The 23,557-nt window shown below is 38.2% G+C and overlaps 1 protein-coding gene and 1 pseudogene across 1 annotated transcript; one reads left to right on the forward strand and one right to left on the reverse strand.

The window, feature by feature from the left end:
• Positions 1-9,534: 9,534 nt before the first annotated feature.
• Positions 9,535-13,715, forward strand: LOC142527530 (AP-1 complex subunit sigma-2-like; annotated as a pseudogene).
• Positions 13,716-14,184: 469 nt separating this feature from the next.
• On the reverse strand, positions 14,185-18,943 carry LOC142527718 (vesicle-associated protein 1-2-like). Its single transcript, XM_075632620.1, has 7 exons — positions 18,612-18,943; positions 18,464-18,534; positions 17,417-17,498; positions 17,024-17,145; positions 16,652-16,774; positions 15,755-15,924; positions 14,185-14,790 (listed from the first exon to the last, which is right to left on the reverse strand). The coding sequence occupies exons 1-7, from the start codon at positions 18,655-18,657 to the stop codon at positions 14,571-14,573; spliced, it is 834 nt and encodes a 277-aa protein (XP_075488735.1). The 5' UTR covers positions 18,658-18,943; the 3' UTR covers positions 14,185-14,570.
• Positions 18,944-23,557: the final 4,614 nt, after the last annotated feature.

Below are 23,557 nucleotides of genomic sequence, written 5' to 3' on the forward strand. Positions count from 1 at the left end.
ATAAGAAGCGAAATGGCTGGGGCATATGATGTTTCACCTCGTGTGACAACACCGACAAATGAACCTCAACTCTCGGCCGAGACAAATCCACTTCAATCGGTTGTGAGTGACCGAGAACCAGTACCCCTCGAAACTATTGCCCTTGGTGAACCAGGCAATGTAATTGATGTAGAGAATCTTCCTAACTTTAAGGTTCTGAATTGAGTATTTCCAGTTCCACCATAGCCCCGGTGGTCCAAACGTCAGGCTTGGTATAATCCCGATCTCATTCCATCCAAGAGATTTAAATATAGTGGTGAATCCTCTTCCACCCCCTCTCTAGCTGAACCCAGACTTCACGTCTGTGATGACTCGAATGATGAAGATTTCTAGTTGGTGATTCGACCAAAGTCTGCTCCTATTGCGATAGATAAAATCTCCAACTCTAACGATGAAATTGTAGTGTCTGAAGGACCGAGCGATCCTGCCTAGGACGAAGAATCCTTTGATACATTCCTTCTCCAACTGAAAAAGCATAAAGCCTTCGAGAAAGCATCTTCTGAGCTTGAAGAACATGATGCTGAGATGTTGCAAGAATTCGATGACAATCACCCAGGATGATCTGATTCTGTCTCCGACTTTGACTCTGAAGAATATACAATTGAAGCTAATGATGATGGAGGTGATGTTACTGATGATAGTGATGATAAAGAAAGTGATTCTGATGAAGTTGCTACTGGTGTTGAGGACAATGCTGACGACACTGAGGACAACGTCGATGCTGAAGACTATTATTTGAGTAAGTAATTCTCTACAAAAACTCACTCTGGATTTTCTCTGTTTCTGTGATCTTTTTACGTCAACCTTGGATTGATAGAAGAGAAGAATATCGATGTGGATGCCTATGGGATGCAAAATTAGACATTGTTTCTCAAAAAACGAGTACTCATGTAAACAGTGACGACAATGACACCTTTATGCAAAATCCAATTCTTGATTTCTTCACAAATATCTCATCCAGTGTGGGTAATGAGATCAGTTCAGCAAAATATAGATGCGTGTCCGTCTGTGACAGAGTGTACAATTTTAATCCCGCTGTGATCGATGATTTCTACAATACTCCCGCCAAAGATTAAGGATTGTCCCCTGATATCAATGAAATTATTTATGTCATCATAGGAGGACTGATTCAGCTCTTTCTAAACCATCCAATGAGGCTGTTAGCAACAAACTTAACTTCTAACTATTCAGTGCTGTACAAACGGCCATCCGCAGTTGGACTCCTTCAACAAATACAACAGTGGTTACAAGACCACATGAACTTGTTCTGTTCTCCATAGAGATTGGGAGTACCTTCATTTTGGGAAAGCTTGTGTTCAAAACCGTGCTTCAGTTTGCAGACGGGGGGTCAAAATCAACTAAGATGCCCTTTCCCTCGCTTATCTATGGGATTTTGAGATCACATGGCTTTACTAGCTATTTGGATAAAGAGATCTCCAATGTTAATGATCGACTAAAGATTGCACCAGCATACTTCAAAGGGAATAAAATGCTCAATCTTCCATGGTTTGAAGCCGGTGTTTCCCCAGAGGTTGGCTAAACGACCTCAACAAAACTTCTGGTTATATCATGTTGTCCCTATCATTTATACAGGCCCATATTGACTTTGGTCTGAAGCAAATTGTCAATGCTAAAGAGTTCATAGCACACTATGAAGTTCAGGTAGCTGAATACCGCTTACTTCTGGATGTAGTGGATGTAGTCAAGACATAATTTATTCCTTGATTATATTTTCTATTTTAAAAATAATTTGCATAAAAATATAGTTTTTCTTCTCTATGCTAATGTAATTAATGATAAGATATATACTAAGTATAGATTTATTTAAAAGAGTTTATTCTATAAAACTATTTTTCCATATTTTTTAGGTATCTATTCAAGGAATAATTTCTAGATCAAAGATATCTTATATAAAAAATATATAGGCTACAAAATTAAGAGTGAGAGACGCGGCAAGTGAGAGCACGAACAGGAATCGGTTATTTAATCTAAATAAATTAAGGGCTCGAGTTGAGGCATGTTGCTCTGTTGCCGGGAAGTGTTAAAGAAGCTTAACCACAATAACAAATCAAAGTGTTATTTGAGATTTGTTTGTTGAACAATATTTCGGCTTCACAGAGTTTGCATCCATAGTTGTTTGATTATTTTGGTCATAGGTATTTTGGATACATTTTGCTCCATTGTTGTGTTAAGGGAGTTAGCCTTGCGTTAATACACTAATATTTCGTTTGTGTAAATTGATAATATTTTCAGGTGAATATTTTGCCCCGAAACACCGCACAAGTGTATTGAATTGTGCATAATTCTTTGCATTTCGATTTATTTACGTAAATTTTCGTGTATTGCATTATTATGTTGCATGTTGTGTTAGGTGTTACAACACCCCACATAATACTTACATCTGAAACAACAATTCTGCAATTATACAGTACTGTTATGTTAAACAAAAATTTCAATGTATATTCAAACCCACGATTAGTCCATGACTGAAAATTCTCAATAAATGATAAACTTTTAATATTACGCATATAGATTGAAAATGTAGCATGATTTTTCATCAATGCGTCAAGAAACGAAATGCTACTTGCCTTAGATTTGAGTGTAGATAGTTCAAAGATAATCCTAGAACTTGGGAGATACCCTGATCACGATGAACGTCGATGCATGACTAGAAGCTCTATGTAATACTCAGTCGTCCCTAAAAAATACTTACGGTGTTTATGTCTTTTAATTATAATATAATATCAATGATAATTGATATGGACGGTTTTTTATGGAACATTTCCTTATAATGTTAGGTATAATGATGATGATCATGGTTTAATTTATTGGGTTGACTATTGTGTTGGGTTATGGTGAACTCAACATTTGTTATGGATATATGCAAGTCTAACGTGTGAGGCAATGATATTTATATATTGAAATAAAATGTTTGACCTTGTGACAAATTAGTGTTGAGATGAGACATTGATAGAACTTGAGGGTCGTGAATATGTAGGTGGAATTCAAGATTGATTGATTGATTGGTCGGTGTTGAAAAATGTCGAAAATAAGTAAATATAACAAATAAATAGTGAAAATTCGAGGGGCGGTCGAGGAACGGAGACCGAAGGCTGAAAAATAGAAATTATTTTTATTGGCTAATTCTTTTTAATTTTATTTAAAATATGGGTGATGTTTTTTCTTATTTTTGAAAATATGGGGTTTTGAGGTCATTTTAGTCGACGGGACGTAAATTTTATCGGTGTTGATTTTTCAACAAAAATACAAACGTTTTGGCAACCCGGCTAATAAATTCACAAACTTATTTAATCAAAATTATTTTTAATATTTTAATTAATCTCTAATGAGCTTAAATGGACCTAATTAATATCTTAATGGTCCAAGACTTAATTAGTGTTTAATTAACTATATAATATACTAATCTACCCCATAATTCACCCCCACGATTTTATTTAAAACTCACGCCTCCCTCTACCCCAATGGCATAAGGACTCTTTTCCTCCCAAAGTCAGCACACGGCACACACATACAATTTGGTAGAAATTTCAAGCCAAGGTCGTTCATCGCCGTTCTTCGCAATCGTCAACGTAAAATCGTGCGTTTAAAACGCAAAGGCACGCCATATTTCTCTTTCAAACATCTGTCACACCATAATATTTATTTGGTCATGATTTGAAAGAAAACATGACACACAATTTTATTTTCGTAACTATGTGCATATAGGTGTTAAACTTGTGTTATTTGATTCCAAAATCATGTTTTATGTTGTTCAATGGGCTGCCATGGTTAGGGTATGGATTAAGCATGTTTTTACACGAGTTAGGGTCCAAATAACACAACTAAAATGTTGCAAAACCGAACAACAGAAGCTGGAAACCATAAGTGGTTGTTTGGTGTCATAGGGCTCGGGTAAGGGGGAGACTTGGTGCAAGGCTTGGCTTGGCCGGACTAGGGCTGGTCTAGGGTAGTGCCTGGGTCAAGGTAAGAGTCCTAGCCACGCTAGGACTCGAGTCAAGAGGGCTGGGGAGGAGTCCTAGCAAGCTAGGACTCCAACCCGTGAGTTCAAGGAAGAGTAGCGCAGGTGGGCAGCAGCTTGTGCAGGGCTTGTTGGCTCGGTCAGGGGCTTTGGGCTGGGCTAGGTTAGGTCCTTAGGGTCCTAAGAAGGTGCACAAGGGGCTGGTTCAAGGTCTAGTTCGGTGGTCAAGTGGCTAAGCAAGAAAACATGGAGTCCTAGTCTAGGTGGGTTTTCTCGGTCATGCTTGTGCTGAAGTGGGGGGCTTCGGTTTTCAAGATTTGGGCTGGAGTCCTATGGGTTCTAAGTGTCCAAGAGGGTGCCTAGAGGGGCTGGTCATAAGTTGGTGCAGGGTGGCTCGACATGGCTCGAGCCAAAAGCAAAAACGTGGGGGAGAAGCTCATGTTAGCAAGTTAGGCGAGAGGTTGCTGTCAAGCTTCAGTGGTTTGCTGCTCACGTCCAGGGGCTTGGTTTGGTCTGGGCGTGGTCCAGGGAGGGTTAGGGTGTGATGGTTTCGGTGGTGGCTCAGCTGGTAGAGTCCTGGGCTAACTAGGAGTCCTAGAGCAACTATGAAACTCACGCACACACAGCACATGCAATAGGGTCAGTTTTCAGGAGTGATTGTGCGGCTTAGGGGCTGGTTCTTGGGCTTGGGGCTGGTCAGTAGGGTTCATAGATGGGTTGGCCTGGGTTTGGCTCGAGGTGGCTCCAGTGTGGCTCGAGTAAATTAGAAGATGGCTCGGTGTGTTCGATAAAGGGTCAAAACAAAAATTAAAGAAGAAAAATTGAATCCATGGGTCCACGTGTGTGGCTCATAACTTGGAAGGGTAGAACAAATAATAAAAATGCTATGTTTAAAATTTGGGATCAAAATAATGAGTTTTGGATTTATCCGGGATTTAATCGCCGCACAAAACGCTAATTAACGAATTAATTGAAATACAAGAGAATTTAATAATTGCATGCATGTAGTTTGCGTGTACTTTTAAGTTTTTGGGGCGTTACAGGTGACTTTGACCAGTTACTTCGACTTAGTGGTTTTTCAAAAAGTTTGACTTTACATCATTATAACGAGCTGTTTACACTCGTCAATTGGTGGAGACTCGTCGAATGATGAAACCACGATCATAGATTTTTTGATTGATTAATCTTGGAGTATCATAGTGAAACTCTAACTAGTAGAAATCCTAGTTAGGCAAAACACCCGGTAAGAGCTTTGAGTCTTTGACTTGGAGTGCCCTAATGAAAATATAACAGAGATTTTTACATGTTGATTCAGAACGTCTTAGTCAAACATTATTTAGATAATATTACATTATCTAGCTAAGACTCTAGATATCCAAGTTGGCCAAAACTACCCGTAAAAATCCTGATAAGATTCTACTAGATCAATGATACCATTAAATATGAGATATCATATCAAATGTTGAAAAAATAATAACACAACACATTTAGATTGACAATTTGTCTCTTCTCTACAAGCAAGGATTGAGACACTTTATTAAAAACAAGAGGCATTTGGTCCCTTTTTGAACGGATCATATCGGAGAACCCCTAGAAAAATCAGAAGTAGCCAGAGCTGCCCATCACCATCTCACGCCACCATGTCTCCGATGTGACATGACCGAGACACTGTTGTATAGTCGTGCTGCTGCCGCCGGCCATCTTCCTCATCTCAAGCACAAATCTTCTAGATTTTCTAGTGCGAACTAGAAGATGAACACAATTATCTATCGTGGACTTGATTTTATAATTGGAAAAAGCGAATTCAAGTTTATTGTTTATAGGGTTATATGAGAAAAGATGTCTACGCTTAAAATATAGAATAGTTGGAGGGAATTGAATTATTCAATAAAAGTAAAAATTGATAAACCCAATATTGTTGGGTTTTAAATCATACGAGTGCCAAAGCACGTTTTGAATGTCAAAACAAAAATTTTAAATCTTTTGTTGTGCCTTAGATAAGAGAAAACGATACACCAACAGTTGTATTATAATTAAATTTCTCAAAATCGTATGGTTATTTGTTTTTTGTTAAATCATGTTGAATATTTATTTATTACCACTTAAGAAATTTTCCATAAATTGCGACGCCCAAGAAATATGAGTTTTCAAAATTACCAAAATTAATGATAATTTTTTCTATATGTTGCTCGAAACAATTTTGGGCAGCGCATGGACAGCAACTGTGAGTAAGGGCTCATGGATTACAACGAGGGAAGCTTTGGCTCGGTCCAAGAAGTCCCAAAAGGGGTATTGACCATGGGGTCCTTACAGTTTGACTGACTAATTTTTGTGAAAGTGTTCTAAATTGACAATAACAAAAATTTGAGTCAATGGACAGTTCACTTTGACCAAGTAATTTTTCGAAAAATTTGATTTTATAAAGTTATAACGAGCTCTTTAATCTCGTCACATCGGTGATGTCTGATCGTTGTTTGAGATTATGATAAAGCCACGCTCATGGATTGTTTGATAGATTAGACTTTGAGTATCTTGGTGAAACTCTAACTAGAATGAGTCATAGTTAGGAAAAACACTCAATAGAATGTTTTACTCATTGGACTGAGTATCCTAATTAAACTATAACTAGGAATTTTAACATATTAATTTGGATTGTCCTAATCAAACATCTAGATAATATTACATTATCTAGATAATAATCTAGATATCCTTGTTTGTCCATCTATTTTTCTTTCTTTAAACTTGAGAGGCTCCAACGCCCGTCATAATATCTTGCTTCTATTGCATTAGAATTTTATTGAAATGAATAAAAGTTTAGACATTGATGCTTGGAGGAAGAGATGCAATGATTGGAATGAATCAAATCCCTTCATAGCAAGGCTTGGAAATTAGTTGACGAGTTTACCACAAAGAAGGATGGCAGCGAGGAGTTGATTCTACCACTATTTTAGTTGGTAGAACCCTAATAGTTTTTGTGGTTTCCCTTGTAAATGTTGCTACTGCCACCTCAAGTGGGATTCCAATAGCACAATCCTCGGCCTCATTTTAGTTGATCCTTCTCCTGAAAAATCTATCTTTGTTCCGGTATTATGTGATCCTCAAACATATGATCGGTTTCCTAGCACAAAATCCATGGATCCCCGAGCTTACACACGATCTTCCCTCGCATAAGATATAATCCTCTTACTATAATCCTTGTAAATCTTACCATTAGTTCAAACATCACATACCTTGGTACTCAACACTTCTTTACAAAACTCCTTTGGACAAAATGATTCATTCTACTCTTTAATTTCTCTCTATTTCATCGATCAAGGCCTTAATTCAGTAGCATTCACTTTGACAACAAAAGGCCTCAAGTCAATAGCATTCACGCCGATTTTTGCCACATGAGGGAATGAGTCTTTGTCCACTACCATTGTCTCCTTCTCAGGAAATTTCAGCACCCCATACTTCTTTGTTTTTAATTCAGCAAATGATGATCCAAGAGGATGTGAGGTACATTGATCCCCCCAAGCATGCTCTCTTGTGTTGTCTGTAGACACTCCTCGACCGATAAGACCATCATAAGCTCTTGATTGTGAACCTTGTGAAGTTTATTTATCCTCTAAATCGGACAAAAGAACCGGTGGTACAAACAGTTTCCGAACTTCGCCTGGTTGACAATTTTCCGATCTTTGTACTTGATCGTTAGCTACTTACTTTCAGGCTCATAAGGTTTGTTTTCACATTTTGATGCGTCCACTCTCCCATTTATTTAATGAATTCATTCATGGTATTAGTAAAAGCATTAGCCATCTTTTTAGGTTCACTTTGAATCCCTTTCTCCATTGATACCACAAGACTCACTGGAACTTTATGGCCAATAGAATGCATGGCTCCCTCATTCATAGTATGTTCCTCGAACTTATGGAAAATCTCACCAAATGATCCTCCAGCAAATTCATTTTCCTGTCCATGCACATGATGATCCTTCCCCGGTGGCTGGGAATTCCTTCGTTTTTTCAGTGTTTGAACGCTTTGGTGACATCTCTGGTCCCATCAGATGTTTCAAATTGTTTGCTCTGAATTTTGTGGGAGTGCCATGAACGCAATGTACAAATTTTTCAGGAAAAAACAAAAATCTAACTTCTAAAATATCAAATTATTTGAGTCCTCGGTTTTGCCGTTAATTATAGCCTCCTCGATTTGATGTGACTAACACGAATATCTTACATGAAAAACGAGAGAAAAATCTTCAAATGACAAGAACATACGTGGCTAAGTTACTAAGAAATAGAATGAACTTTTTAAAAATTCGACAAATGAAAATGAACGCTAAAAATTGAAATAAACTTGAAACTATATAATATGAACAACACTGCTGATAGATTTCAGTTGTCGTCGTCTGATATTTTTTCAGCCCTTCTGTTCGACCAACCTTCGTCCCATGAATTTTCCAGTAGGTTATTTGAAAACTTTCAAACACAGATTCGCATCTTTTTTATGTTTGAAGTTTCTCTCGAAGATCTTCCATTTGAGGGTTTGGAATTTTTTTTCTTTTTCATTCTATTTGATTTTATATATGGCTAAAGATGAACAAAGGGGACGTGTTTTAATCCCATTTTCACTTCAGTTTTAATCAATTAATTATGAAAGTAAGTATTCGTATGATTTAATGTTAATCTATTGGTTCAACATTTAACAAATTAACTTTGCTCCACCTTTGACATTCCACTTAGTTTTTGTTTTTTTCGAGTAGGTTTCTTATGAGACGGTCTCACGAATATTTATCTGTGAGACGGGTCAACCCTACCGATATTCACAATAAAAAGTAATATTCTTAGCATATAAAGTAATATTTTTTAATGGATGACCCAAATAAGAGATTCGTCTCACAAAATATGACTTGTGAGATCGTCTCACACAAGTTTTTGCTTCTTTTTTTTTAGCCCAAACGAAGCTAAATGGTAGTAAATATTCTATATTTGAGTTTTAGCTTGAATAGCATTAAGATGGCTCGCGCTCTCGCATCAGATCATTACTTGCAATTAACTCACCATTGAAATATATATATATATATCAATCACACTTTTGGTATGTAATAATTGTGTGTTTCAAGTCTTCAACCCAATTATATATTTGTATGTTGCTGGATGTTTTGGTCGCTAGTATATCTATACTTCTATTATTAAGTTTAAGAGTAACTAACTTTTGATATCATGGTCTGTCTATATAATTATATGTTAATAAAGTTTTAAACTATAATGTAAGTCACATATAGTTTAGCGGATAAAGTTTTTGTTTTTTGATCATCAAATTGTAGGTTCAATTCCTACTTTGATTTTTTTTTCTATTTATTTTTTAAAATTCATACATCAAAATTACAATTCAGTCTCTCATTATTTTTTATAATTATATTTTGATAATCATTTAAATATAAATTAAATAAATTATAAAAAATATTGTATAAATACGCAACGTGTATTATGTTGGTGCACTAGTAATAATTAATAAAGTTAACCAAACCATGTCTTCAGTGCTTTTTTAGGATTGAAATTTAAATGAGCTGACCAAAATAAAAAGAGGCCGCGAATAAGGGGGCCGATACACGGAGGAAGTAAATAACTGTAGCGGAGGAGGGATTCGGATCCGCCGAGGCAGCGTAGCGGAGTAGTGACACCACTGCAGCCATGGTTAGTTTTCATCGATCGTGATCTAGCCTAATTATCCCCTTTTAGGAGTTCTGATTTCCTAATTTGCTTCTGTATACACGTATCTCGAATTGGAAATGCAATCCCTAGACTGCCATGGATGTGATTTATTTTTCGTGATTGATCAAATGCGCCTTCTCATTTTAGCTGTGTATTTTGATGGATCCCATTTGCTTCCGTTCAGATCGCTATTTGTTGAACATGTTATGCCTCTGACATTGGTCTCTCTGAAAAAATAATTGGATAATTGGGAGAGATTATGGGAGTATGTACTATAGATTTATGCAGTTTAAGAATTTCAATTGAAATGTTCTAGTTGCACCTGATGAATCAGCATATTGTAAAGACTGAGCTCTTCAGGTAAAATTTAAGTCCAAGAGAAGTTACGTTTTGATGCCCGTGAAGATATAATGTATCTTCGGTGTTTGTCTCTAATATTCAGTATGTTTTTATGGTTAATAATGAATATCACCTTGATAAAGATTGAATTCACGTGATATCCAAGTCAGAATTTGGTAGTAGTAGGATGTTTCCATCATCTGTTATGGCGGTGAGAAGTTTCGTCTAAGGGACCGATATCCTTGAGGTAGTGCAAAGACCCTATAATTGGCTTTTACACAAAAGCTTTATGGTATCAACTTTGAATCTGTTTTTCCTCAATTCTGAATTATACATCAAGTTGCTTCTGTTTAACAAGTGATTGGAGATCTGGTAATTTTCACTTTGATACTAATCTGTTATTTCTGTGTCTATGTTCACACAGAGTTGATAAGCCATCGATTGTCATATTATTTCAGATTCAATTTGTTCTTCTTATTAGCCGGCAAGGGAAAGTGAGGTTGACAAAGTGGTATTCGCCTTATTCTCAAAAAGAAAGAACAAAGGTATAGTAGTTTCCTTCTCCATTTTATGATTTGATGAAGAATTTGTTCTACTGATCAGCCATGTTCTTTTTCTCAATTATCCGTTTTTTATGCTTTGACTTATTTGTTGGGTGAAAACACATAAAGAGACTTTTCTATCTTGGTGGATTATCTAATTCCTTAAAACTATATTTTTTAAAAAATACATTGCATTTTAAAACTTTTTTCTTTCGATATAAAGGTAATCCGGGAGCTTAGTGGCTTGATCCTAACTCGAGGTCCCAAACTATGCAATTTTGTGGAGTGGAGAGGATACAAAGTTGTTTACAAAAGGTTAGTAACCTTTATTTTAACTCAGCCTTGCGAGAGATTCGATTTATTGCCGGGAAAAAAACATCCAGCCTTCTCTTCAGTGGTTTGTGTATTTAATTTTTTGCATCTTTTGCTAATTCTGCAGATATGCAAGCCTTTATTTCTGCATGTGCATTGACCAGAATGATAATGAATTGGAGGTCCTTGAAATTATCCATCACTTTGTGGAGATTCTAGACCGCTACTTTGGAAGTGTGAGACTTGATATGATCAGATCATGTATTAATTTTTGTCGTTATAAATCTGATCTTACATTGAATCGAAATTTATCTTGTTTCTTTAGGTGTGTGAACTGGATTTGATCTTTAATTTCCATAAGGTATGGTTTCCTGTCCTATTTGCTTTTAAAATCTTGATAGGTTTTTTCGTATTTATGCATTACCGGTTGAAGTTCTTAGAATGGTGTTAAAGCATTAGGTTGAGAATATTGAATAACTCTAACTTAGGCTAACTTGTTGGATGATTTGAGGTGGCCGAAATCGTTTGGTGATATCTTTAAGTGTTATGGCATGAACTGTCGTCGTCATGCTTCGTTGGGCTCCAGGCATCATAGCACATTCATGCTAGTTGCGGGGACTGCTACATGGATATTAGTTCTCCAAACTAAGTGATTTTCCTACATGACATCTCTTAAACCAATATATAAGATATCGTCCTTAACCATTACCTTTTTTATCCAAATTTTCAATGACTTATCCCTCCTTCTACTCCTTCTGTTAACCTGCCAATCTAAGATATGTCGGATTGGAGTCATGTTTGGTCTCTTCTTCACATGATCAAATCATGTTAAACGTCTTTCTCTAATCTTATCCTCAATGGGGCTACACCTAAATATCTCATAATTCTTTCATTCCTAATTCTATCATTACGCGTTTTTTCACTCGTCCATCATAACACACACATCTCTGCTACTGTTATCTCATGCATATGTAGTCCTGTAGTAGTCCAATACTACGATCCATAAAGCATAGTTGATCGAACAATAGTCTTGTAACAATCTCCTTTCAATCTCGCAGACATCATTCTATCGCATAAGATTTCTGATGTCATCATCTATTTCATCCACCTCGCTTTAATCATATGGTCTATGTGCTCTCTAATGTCACATTTCTTTTGGATAACAGATCCTAAATGGCGAGAAGATTCACACTCTGGGATTTCTTGACCTTCAATCTCAATTGGGTTACTTATTCGTCTAGATTCAGAACCAAAGTTACAAATTAAATATTCTGTTTTTGAGCGACTAATTCTAAAATATTTACTCTCAAAAACTTCACGTCATCTATCTGATTTTTTATTTACACCTTTATTTTCGTCTATCAGGACAATATCATATGCAAACAATATATACCAAGGTACCTCATCTTGAATGTGTCTCATCAGCTCATCCTTAACCAAAGCACAGAGGTAATGGCTTAAAGCTGATCCTTGATGAAGTCCTATTGCCGCAAAAAATTCACATGACATCCTTCCAATAGACCCTAGGTACGACACCTCCATACATATCTTTAATGATCTCGATGTAGCATTGAAGCAAATGCTTCCTTCTGAGTATCCACCAAATTAATTTTCTAAGCACTCTATCATAGGTTTCTCTAAGTCGATAAATGCCATATGCAGGCTCTTCTCTTGTTCTCTATATTTCTGAAAATAGCTTCCATTATAGACTTGCCCGGAGTGAAACCTAATTGGTTATGTGGTACCCACATTTATCTGTCCTGAAACAAAAGAGCCTGGCTCTGCTCCTTTCCTGGCTGGGTTGGCTCAGAACTGTGTTTGAATGGGCTTTTCTGGGTCAGGGTGGGGCCAACTGATTGCAAGCATTTGATTCTTCTGATTTCTAATTTCGGAAAATATATTGTTTTTCCTTGGTTCAGCTTGACTTTCTGAAGGTAGTGAAATTATTTTTACATATATTTGAAATCTTGATGACCTATTGGATAGGATGATGAAGAAACCAATTTAATAATCTATAGTAAGAATCAGTAAATTATTTTTCGTAGATATTCTTTGGGGAATTATATAATGGTGTAATTTAAGATTTTGAATGACCAGACATTGCAACAAATTCATTTTTCCCTCTATTTTGCTATTTCTGTGCCAAGCAGTTTTGCAACTGGATTGCACAAAGTTTTATTTCATATTTTATAAATTAATTCACTTATTTCCTATGATCCTCTATTTGACGAAGACCTCCAAATAGTCTTACCTTTGATATCTTGACAATGTGGATCTGAACATGGTTTTAGTTTAAGTAGTGCAATTGTCCTACTCCATCACTCGTTTATTCGAACCGATTTATGGATTTTTTTCCCGTGATTTAAAGATTTCTTCCGAACAGCATCGACAGGCCTATTACATCTTGGATGAAGTTCTAATCGCTGGTGAACTTCAAGAGTCGAGCAAGAAAACTGTTGCACGCCTAATAGCTGCTCAGGTGAGCAACTTATAGTTTGTGGTGCATTCCATTCAAAAGTACACTACTCAATCATCGGTAATTTGTTTGTAGGATTCTCTGGTGGAGGCGGCCTAAGGAGCAAGCAAGTTCTATAAGTAACATGATTGCCCAGGCGACAAAATGAAATGGGAATAGTATAAATGCTTCGTTTTGTACATTTTGGTTTCATTGCTGTTGTATCAGAGTTGCACGTGACCTATTTAACTTTGCTTTTACCGATAACTCGATCTGCTGTACTGAGCGTTTGCTTTCCTTAATCTCAGTTGTATTGGTCTTCAGGACCCTATCATTCTTTGCTTCTCTTTCTTTCATCTCCAAGTATGTTCTTACCACAAACTGAGCAAATATTTGATTAGTGCATCCAAAAACATAACGTGAATACTCCATATCATCTGGTGTATGACATGTTTTGGACATTAGATTTTGTCACTTAAATGTGTGAAATGTGAAGGTCGAATGATTTCTCGAGTTATGTCTCGACTTTAAGACTCTACTTGTCAACTATGTATCCTCACGATTCAAGAAATTATGATGATAATAATTTCTATATATATATATATATATTTGGGTTATTAATTTCTTTTTATTTTGAAATTGACTCCTCCTGCCAGTGCCTTCACATCATTCCCAACAAAAATACATTATTTCTGCAAATACATCATCGTCAAACACAATTTCAGAATTTAAAACTCTAGTATTTTTTGTCACCTTAAACCAAACAAAAATTTCTAACATTATTCACAAAAAAAAGCTAACAAGAAATTTTTTTAAAAAAAGAAAAAACAAGAAAACCCAACAAACGCAACCAGTAGTTCAACATTAGTCCGTGGTGTCCAGCACAGTATACCCAGTAATTCAAGAAAACTGTCATAAAACCTGCGCATACATTCTCTTTTCCCTGGGGGAGGATCAAATTCAACGCCCCAAAACCCGCCGAGGACGAAACCCACGAACGTTGAGGCTGTACATACGATTTGATTATCAACAAATTATCTCATCTCTTCCATGTCATCACAATGATTCAGCTCTATTTATATACTGCGACTGAACCATCCCAATCAGGCGCAGGGAAGAGCCAAACAACTTCAGGAGATATTATACATCAACGACGCATACATGCAAGATTCAAGAAAAATCCAGCAGATTGAAGTTTATCATGTTATCTCTCAGTTCGTTAGGATTTGAATAAACTCTATCTCCCGGTTTGTTAGGCCGAGGACTTGATCCCAAACACGTAGCATTATATGTCGTAGCCTCTCTTCGTACTTATACACGATGGACATAAACACACAGATGACAGTCTTCGCTACCCAATCTTCTATCGACTCCGACACCAACTTCGTGACCATTTTCATCATCAACATCACCATCGACTCCGTCAAAGTCCTGTCAAGCATAAATTTATTCAAGCATGAATCTAAATTTACACGAAATATATTTCAGATTACACAGCAACGCCGGTCGATTGTATTTGAATGATATCGAACTTTATATGTGCTGAAGTCGCTGGGACAAGCTAACTACACATTTAAAAAGAAAATCATGCCTTCAAAATGTAGGTTATAATCTTGTGATCGTCTTTAAATTTACATAATCCAAATGCTCGTGGCATACTCCCGAGAGATGACGAATATTTCTAGCATATTTGCACCGTTATGCAAGATAGTTTTGAGTAGAAATAGCATACTTTTAAAAGCTTGCACATAGTTGAATTAATCCATACCTACTGCACTATATACCTAAGCAAAAGCATACCTCTACACTGTATCACCACATATAAAGTATCAAATATCAAGAAATACTTGTCACAATTCTTATGTGTAGTGTTTTTCTTCTTTTTTTTTTTGGAAAGTTGCATTTCCGATTTTATATATTTTACTTTTTATGATTTTTGTTTCCTATATTGTCAAACTTTACATAGTCCGCTATCTTTGTTTTTATGACAATTTTAGTCATTTTCTCCGACTTGACGGTGATGTAGTCCTGATGCAGCACCGATGTAGCACTGACGTATGTAGTGACACGTCAGTACTCTCAATAAAAAATGACTAAAATTGCCAAAAATCGAAAGATATAGAACTACAATTGAAATTTCATAACATAGATGACCAAAAATCGCAAAGAAGCAAATACACAGGACCAAATTTGCAATTTTCCTATTTTCTTTGAAAAATAATCCCCACTTACCAGAAGTTTATTTTCAAGAGAATACTCGGAAGAAAAAAACTTGAAAAATAATAATCATGGATTTCATTATAATTAAGACTTATTAGCGTGCACAGTTTTTCTAAAGAAGTACTTTAATGTGAAAGGTGGAGCCATGAATAAAGGTAAAACAATAGATGAATACCAGATTAGAGAACATGTCTGCTTCATGAGGTAGTAGGATACCACAACAATAAAAATGCCGATGAAGCACATCAAGATCAATCCACCAACGCGAATAATGTTCCTATCCCTCACCGAAATTTGAATCTCTTGAGATGCAGTCGCTTCAACGATGGACCCTGGTTCATCAACCTGTCATAAGGGAAAAATTTGTAGCTCGGTTCATGGTTTGTCAACTCCCTAGTCTCGCATGCAGCAGAATGTGAACAGAAGGTCAAGTTCCATCAAGTGAAGGGGATAGTTATTGGACAACAGATAAAATGGTGTGGAACGGATGGAACGAATTGTAAAATGGGATAGGAAACGTACAGATTGTTTGTGGTAACTTGTATTACGGTATATTTTATAGCGCATTACATTATTTTTTTTAAATTTAACTTTCGCATTGGATAGAATAATCTATTACGATGTGTGGTTATGCATTCTATAGTGGTTCATAGTTTAAAACAATTGACACTTCACCAGAGTTAAATTTTTGAACTCTAACCAGATAAAACTTCGATGTGAATACACTAGAATTTGAGGATGAATTGTTAACTAGTGAATTATGGTTTCATGTATATAAATATTTCCAAGAGCATTATGCAGATCTAATGAAATGGGGGCAAGAGCAAGATGATTTTCACCTGTAAATCCTTGTGTTGATTTTTGACAAGGAACACCGAAAAAGTGCGCTTAACATATATACTAGTTCTGTTGAGTGTTTTCAATATGAGAATTTTTTTTTTTAAAAAAAATATTTATAATTTTTGGTTTTGATAAGAAATTAGGTTGTTCCTAAACAAACTTATTCAGCCTGCCCTATAAATTACTACACATCAAGGAGCATGAGAAAAGAGTTGTCTAAGCTTCAACTAACCTCGGATGTTGCCAAAGATTCTCTCAAGTTGTGAGCATCAAGGGTTGCAACTTGAGCTTGTGGTAAAGTGTAAACCACTTGAAGTTTGCTCTCTTCAATCATATGAGCTACCGCCGTATTGAACTACAAAATGAACAGTTCAAAGATCGTTATATCTTGTGACCCCAGTTTATATAAAGGGACATTATTTTCAATTTTGGGATGAAATATGATGCTTATCATCATCTCAAATCACCGGTTTTGAAATAATATTTCACAGACATAACTATAAATATGAAGCACCAATTGCAAACAGAAGATTTTGAATGTTAAAGGAGTAAAGATGCAAATTAGGACTATAATCAGAATGGTATGAACTCAAATGATAGATACCAAATTTGGAGCATCTTCTTTGGTTGTACCAGGCCTTGCAAAAACACTTTGAATCTTGAATATGTCCCTGCCCTGCCAAGTCTGCATGCTGGTAGGAGCCCTCCTTGGAGCTTGCGTTTTCACTACAGAATCAGTGTTTTAATTTTGAGTTTCGATTGAAGAACTTTTATGGATCTTTAAATCTTTTCACAATAACTATCATTATAGTAAAACCAGATGTCAACATCTCTAGGGGGATAAGTAGGACTAAACCAACCACCTTAACTGAAAAAATAAAAAATAAAAATTTAAGATCTAACCATTCTAAAGATATATATTTTCATCTCCCATAACATATAATATATCCTTAAAAGGTAAAAGCCAAAAGAAGTCGTGTGGAAAAATTAAAACAACCTGTAACCTCACAAGATCCCCCAGGAGAAAGAACTCCAATCCACGGCTGAACACCATACCGTCTCCGCTTTGTGCATAAAACCTGAATTTTTAATGAGAAAGGGGAGCAGAAGGTAAGAAGTTCGTTGGTTAGTTGCCTCCAAGACAAATTTTTTTTCAGATTTAAACATTTCTAAAAATAAGATTTTTGATCCATGAGAAATAGATTGAGGCAGTAGTAAAACACTGTACATAGTCCTTAACTATAACGGGTAAAACAATGATGGCTTGAAGCTCATCTGGCACCAATGACCCAAGTTTGGTACAAGACATCGAATTCAGACCTAATTGTAACAAACATTTCCCCAACTCAAAAAAAAAAACTATAACGGGTAAAAAAAACTTCATTTAGGTCCCCTGTGTATGCGAGTGTGTAACTGTGTATCATGTTTTATCTATCTGAGTAGATTATATTTGTTAATCATTTAAATAGAGTAAGTCTCTTGTGAGACGGTCTCACGAATCTTTATCTGTGAGACGGGTCAACCCTACTGATATTCACAATAAAAAGTAATACTCTTAGCATAAAAGGTAGTACTTTTTCATGGATGACCCAAATAAGAGATCCTGCCTCACAAAATACGATCCGTGAGACCGCCTCACACAAGTTTTTGCCATTTAAATAAGACTAAATCGATTATCTATAATAGTTATACAAGCATTATTCAGATGACTGAGATTAATCAAAAGTAGATAGTTATGGGGTGAAAATTAAAACTCCTCTAAATAAAGTACTAAAATCCATTACTAACAAATAAAGACAAGATATTCCAAAAAAAAAAAAAAAACCAAACAAATAGAGACAAGAGACCTAAAAATACAACCTCCTACACATGGGAACTAAATTTAACTTTTGAAAGACACCTTTAATCCTGATTGTGATCAAGGTGGTGACACAATAAAGCACAAATATGTTAATTTTTCTTTTTCGCAAGAAATTAAATTTTATAGAAAATGATAAAACAATGGATTCAATAATCGACTGAAATCACCGACATTGATCATCACCTTAAAAGCGACATGATTTTCAGTGGTATTCCTCAATTTGATCGAAGAAGATAGCTCCTTGTTTCCCTCAACTAACGAAAACCAAAAACAAGATTAGTTCAAAAACCCAGAGCCAGCTGATCAAGTCAAGTTCAATCGAAAAACTCACGCCGAAACATCAGCTCGGAAGTTTCGGAATCCAGCAACAAAGCCATGCCGCTAGCTTAATCCTCAATCCCAGTTCAAAACCAGCAATTTCATCAACTGGAGAAGTGAAAATCCGTGGCTACCTCGGCTGGTCTGGGCTTCGAATTTGTGGGAAATGTATGTTCAAAACTTATGAAATAAGCAAGTGCATGGAGCGATCGATGGGACGGAAATGGGTACTTATCAAATTCTTTGACGGAAACCGGAGTTTTGATTCCGTTGACTTTGAATGATTGTGTATGGTCTCTGATAAAACTGCAAAACGTGTCTCTGGCGCCGTATCTATTTGTTTCTTTCCGAATCCGAATGGTAAAAAGTCCAAATAAAGCATGTCACAGGAGGTATGTATCGGGGAGTCAAAAATATAATTCTGTATGAGTTAAAATTTTGAACTCTAAAATTTTTTAATATTTTAAATTGATCATGTTATTTCAAAACTATACAAAATTCACATATAATTTTAAAAAAATTTGGGCCACTATATATGCATGTAAACCATGTAAATCTAAGTAACAAGTATCACCATCCACCAGATGGTCAATTTTTTTTTAAGAAACTTCCGATATTTTGATATTTATAATGAAAAGTGATGTGATCCTTGTGAAATGGATGAGCAGGGTCGGGTGCTCCACCGGATCGAATCAACAATTTATAGTGTGGGAATTTTGAGTGAGGATAATGGCTGTGAGAGCTCCTGCAAACAATGAAAAGACCTCGTGAATGGGCGCCGGAGGGGTGTCCGGCGTAGCCACTCCGATGCTAAAGTCAGCAGGTTGAAGATGAACACAAGCAATATTTGAGAGAAAATATGTATAATACCTAGGGTTCAAAGATTTCAGGATCTATAAATGACATTAATACCTGCTATTTATAGTAAGAAAATGAGGTAGGTACCTCGATTCCAGTGCCACCTACTAAGTATGGCAAGTCGGTTGCCCATACTCTAGCTTCTGATGGCTTCTAGGACACTTCAAGCCCAAGTTGTTCTGACAGATTAGACGGCCTGTACCAATCATACTCGAGTGTGATTCAATTCTCGAGGTAGCCCGGGTAGTCGATTACCCAGGGTATTTGGATGAGAGCCCGGGCTGTGATGACTGCCGGGGAAGAGGAGAAAGTGCCCGGGTGATTGCTGAAATGATCCAGATCCTTATGGGGGTATCACCACCCATCCCTAAAATAGTCGGGCTAAAGCTTGACTCGTTGTCCCGATCAGTCATACTTGTAATTTCGTTGAAACCTAACTCAGAGTGAATAAGAGCATCGGGTCTTCAAATTTTTCACAGATGAAATGGGATACCGGGATCTGCTACAACCCGGGTTTTGAGTAAGATGCCGGGGCCTCCTCTCTCCCGGGCTCTGCCATTCTTGTCGTTTAGTATTCTCGATCAGTCCAAGAGGTGTCATAATGACGCGTGCTTTAGCATTTACACCGCCGAAAATCCTTTCATATTTCGAGGCAATAATGAGCATGTTCCCTCGATATCCGTACATGCCCTTTAACCTGTCTGCGCGATTTCCTAGATTCGTCTCGTTCGTTCGATTTTGATTAAGATAAACAGCGTAGATTGATTTCCTTCTCTTATATATAGTAACCCACCAATTTTTCAATCATAATAGCAAATTCTTATCCGAGAAGCATAATGGCATGTTCAAGTAGCTCGAAGACTCCTGATATGGCGGAGGAGTTCATGCACGCAGCTTTTGAAAAGCGAAAAGCTGAAATGGAAGATGAAGTCTTCCAAAAGATCCTACGCTACTGGAAGGAGCTGCAAGGACTACAGTTTCTCTACGAATGTGGAGAAGCTATCACTTCTCGACTGATAGCAAAGCTGGAGAAATATCGGGAACGCCTGCACGTTGCCGAGACAGTGAATCTCTTTGAAGACGACTACGTCTACCAGCTGATGCTTCATAAGGAGAGGAAGATTATGACGAACATCACTGACTCCGATAGTTTCCTCAAGACGTCCAAATAACTGATAAATGACGAACTGAAATGCCAGTACTTAATATCCCCCGTGCTTAAAATAAAGTGTCGGGGCCTCAAATCTCCCGGGCTTATGAGACAATACGTCGGGGCCTCAAATCTTCCGGGTAATAAAATAAGATGCCGGGGCCTCAAATCTCCCGGGCTTATGAGACAATACGCCGGGACCTCAAATCTCCCGGGTAATAAAATAAGATGTCGGGGCCTCAAATCTCCCGGGCTTATGAGACAATACGCCGGGGCCACAAATCTCCCGTGTAATTGATGTGGTGTTATAATGAGGTTATGAATCAGCATTAAATTCCCGCCGAAAAACATTTCATATTCCTAGATGGATAAGACTGACGCCTCGATAACCGTATATGTCCTTTCGTATGACTGGTACAATTTACGAGGCGCATCCTGGTCGTCCACGTGTGCCTAAATCAACGGCTGAGATCTTCCCCCACCGCTTATATATACTAAGCCTCTTATTTTGAAAAAAACACTTTCAAATTCACAGACTCGGCGAAGCTCTTGCAAAATTTTTTCTCGAAGTCTCTTCTGCGCAAACTCCCTCTTCTCCGGCGAACTTCTGTCGCTGCCACCACCCATCTCTCTTCAAAATCGTAAGTTCTTTCTCCCAACCATGTATAATTCTACTTCCTCTACTTCTGGAGCCAATGCGCGAGGCTCTCTCAGTGATGAGTCCACCGCGCTGCACTCAAACTCCTCCTCATCTCCCCCTCGTCGTTGCCTCCTTTCCTAGACTTCTCAAAAATAAAAAACTCTTCAAACCAAACCCTCCTCTTTGGGCACCTTCCGTGTCTCTAAAAAGGACAAGGGTAAGGGCAAAGCCCGGGCTTCTAGCCACCCTTCTACGGAGATCCCGAGAATTCCTTGGTTCTCCTCAATGAGCAGCTCTCTGCGCTAGGGGGCGGACGAGGAACTCAGAACTCTAGGGTTTATTCCTTCGTCCTATTCTATCATAATCCCCGGGGCCTCTGATAGGGCAAACAGCCCTCCCCCGGGTTATACCATCTTTTTCCGGGACCAAGCCAGAAATGGTCTTCGTTTTCCCCTCCCTCTTTTTTATATTCAGGTCGCCAAGTTTTTTGGTGTGCCTATCAACCAATTCCACCCCAATTCCTTTCGTATCATGGCTTCGGCCTATATTCTCTTTAAAATGAATAATCTTCTTATCAACCCCCTTGTTCTTCACTATTATTTTTCTTGCCGGCTTGGGGATAATGCATTTTTCTTGACCGCCCGGCAAAATGCCCGATTCCTTGATGACATCCCTTCCTCACAGAAAGGGTGGAAAGGAAGATATTTCTTTATTCAACTCCCCGGTCCTCTCCCTTGTCTGACCGAGTTTCTCCCTTCTCTCCCCACGCAACCCGCCCTTCCCCAGGCTTATAAACTTGAGGAACCTTTCCTCGCAAGTCAAACCCTGGTGGAGGGCCACAAATATTCATCCTCCGTTCTTATCTCCAACGATAATCTGGTGGCTTATGGGTTGAGTGCCGGGGCAGAGGACCCTTTGGACAGGGTGATCGACGAGGCTCTTGGCTCGGGTGCTCAATCTGGTACATATCCTTTCATACCTGTCTTTTAATATTTCTTATGCGAATTTGCAATTTGTACTGACGTTTCTTTTATTTAGATAACTCGAGAATGCAGGAAGCTTTTGCCAAGAAATGGGCGGCCGAGAAGGCGGCCAAACAAAAGAAGCTGGCAGCCAGGAAAGCTGCTTTGGAGAAGAAACAGGCCGAGGAGGCGGCCCAACGAGCAAAACGGGCTCGGGCCGAGGCCCAACGGGAGGAGGAGGCCACCCATGATGAATCCTGGGAGGATTCTGAAGATCACGTCCCTCTGGCCCAGAGGAAGCGAAAGGCCATCACAAGCCCGGAGCATATCTTGGTCGAGGACAGCCGGGAGGTGGGTCAAAGCTCCTCTCCTGTGACCCGGTCAACCACCCCTCCCCTCCAACGATCTGACCAACAACCTCCCCTCCTCGAGCTCGAGCAGCAAACCAATCAACAACCTCCTCTCCTCGAGCAGCCTCCCCGAATAAATATTCTTGAGGAGGGGCCTTCGGCACGGGGGATGAAGATTTTCAAACAGCTTCTCACTCCTGACGAGGAGGCTCGTTTGAATAATGCTCGTGTTTCTGCCAAAATTTTTGAGGGCTCGAACAAGCTCTTGTCGGTAAGTTTTTTGTTAGTCCCCATAATCTTTTCTTACTCTGATTACTGTTGATTCTTATTGATCTTGTTTTTGAACAGGCCGTTCACCTGCTGATCTCGGCTTTTGAGGAGGTTGCAGGGGCTGCCACTATCTCTGGCAAGCGAGCTCGGTCTTTCCAAGATGCTCAGGATAGGCTGCAAGAGGAGCTAGCTCGGGCTCGAGCCACCCATGAGGAAGAAGTCGCTAAGATGCGCTTAGCCCTGGACAAGGCCCAAGAGGACATTACTGAAGGCCTTGTCCGAGAGGAACGTCTACAAGGCTCTCTGTCTGTCTCGGAATCGAGCCTCCACGCCATTTCTGAACAAGCAGAGTTGCAGTTGCATCGGGCTGAGCGGGCAGAGAGTGCCCTGGCCCTGGCTGAATATAACAAAGACAAGTGGCAAGCTTTCTTCCTTCAATCTCCTGAGTTCAAGAAGGCCGTGGTGGATAAGGCCTATCCTCTCTTTCAGACCGGTTTTGAAAAATGCCAAGAGCAATTTGAGGAAGCTGGACTCCTACCTCCAGATAGGGAAAACTTTCCCGATTTTGGTCTGGCCATTGCTTCCCTTCCCAAGGAGGGTGAGGAGGAGAAGGAAGCATCCCGAGAAGAGCAGCCCGGGCCTGAACATGTAGATATAGATTAGGATTGTATTTTCATTCGTATTTTCTTGTCTTGTAATCTTTTGGCCTTCGGGCTTTTATTAATGAAA

This window comes from Primulina tabacum, chromosome 15 (genome assembly GCF_025594145.1).
Source record: "Primulina tabacum isolate GXHZ01 chromosome 15, ASM2559414v2, whole genome shotgun sequence".
Lineage (NCBI taxonomy): Eukaryota > Viridiplantae > Streptophyta > Magnoliopsida > Lamiales > Gesneriaceae > Primulina > Primulina tabacum.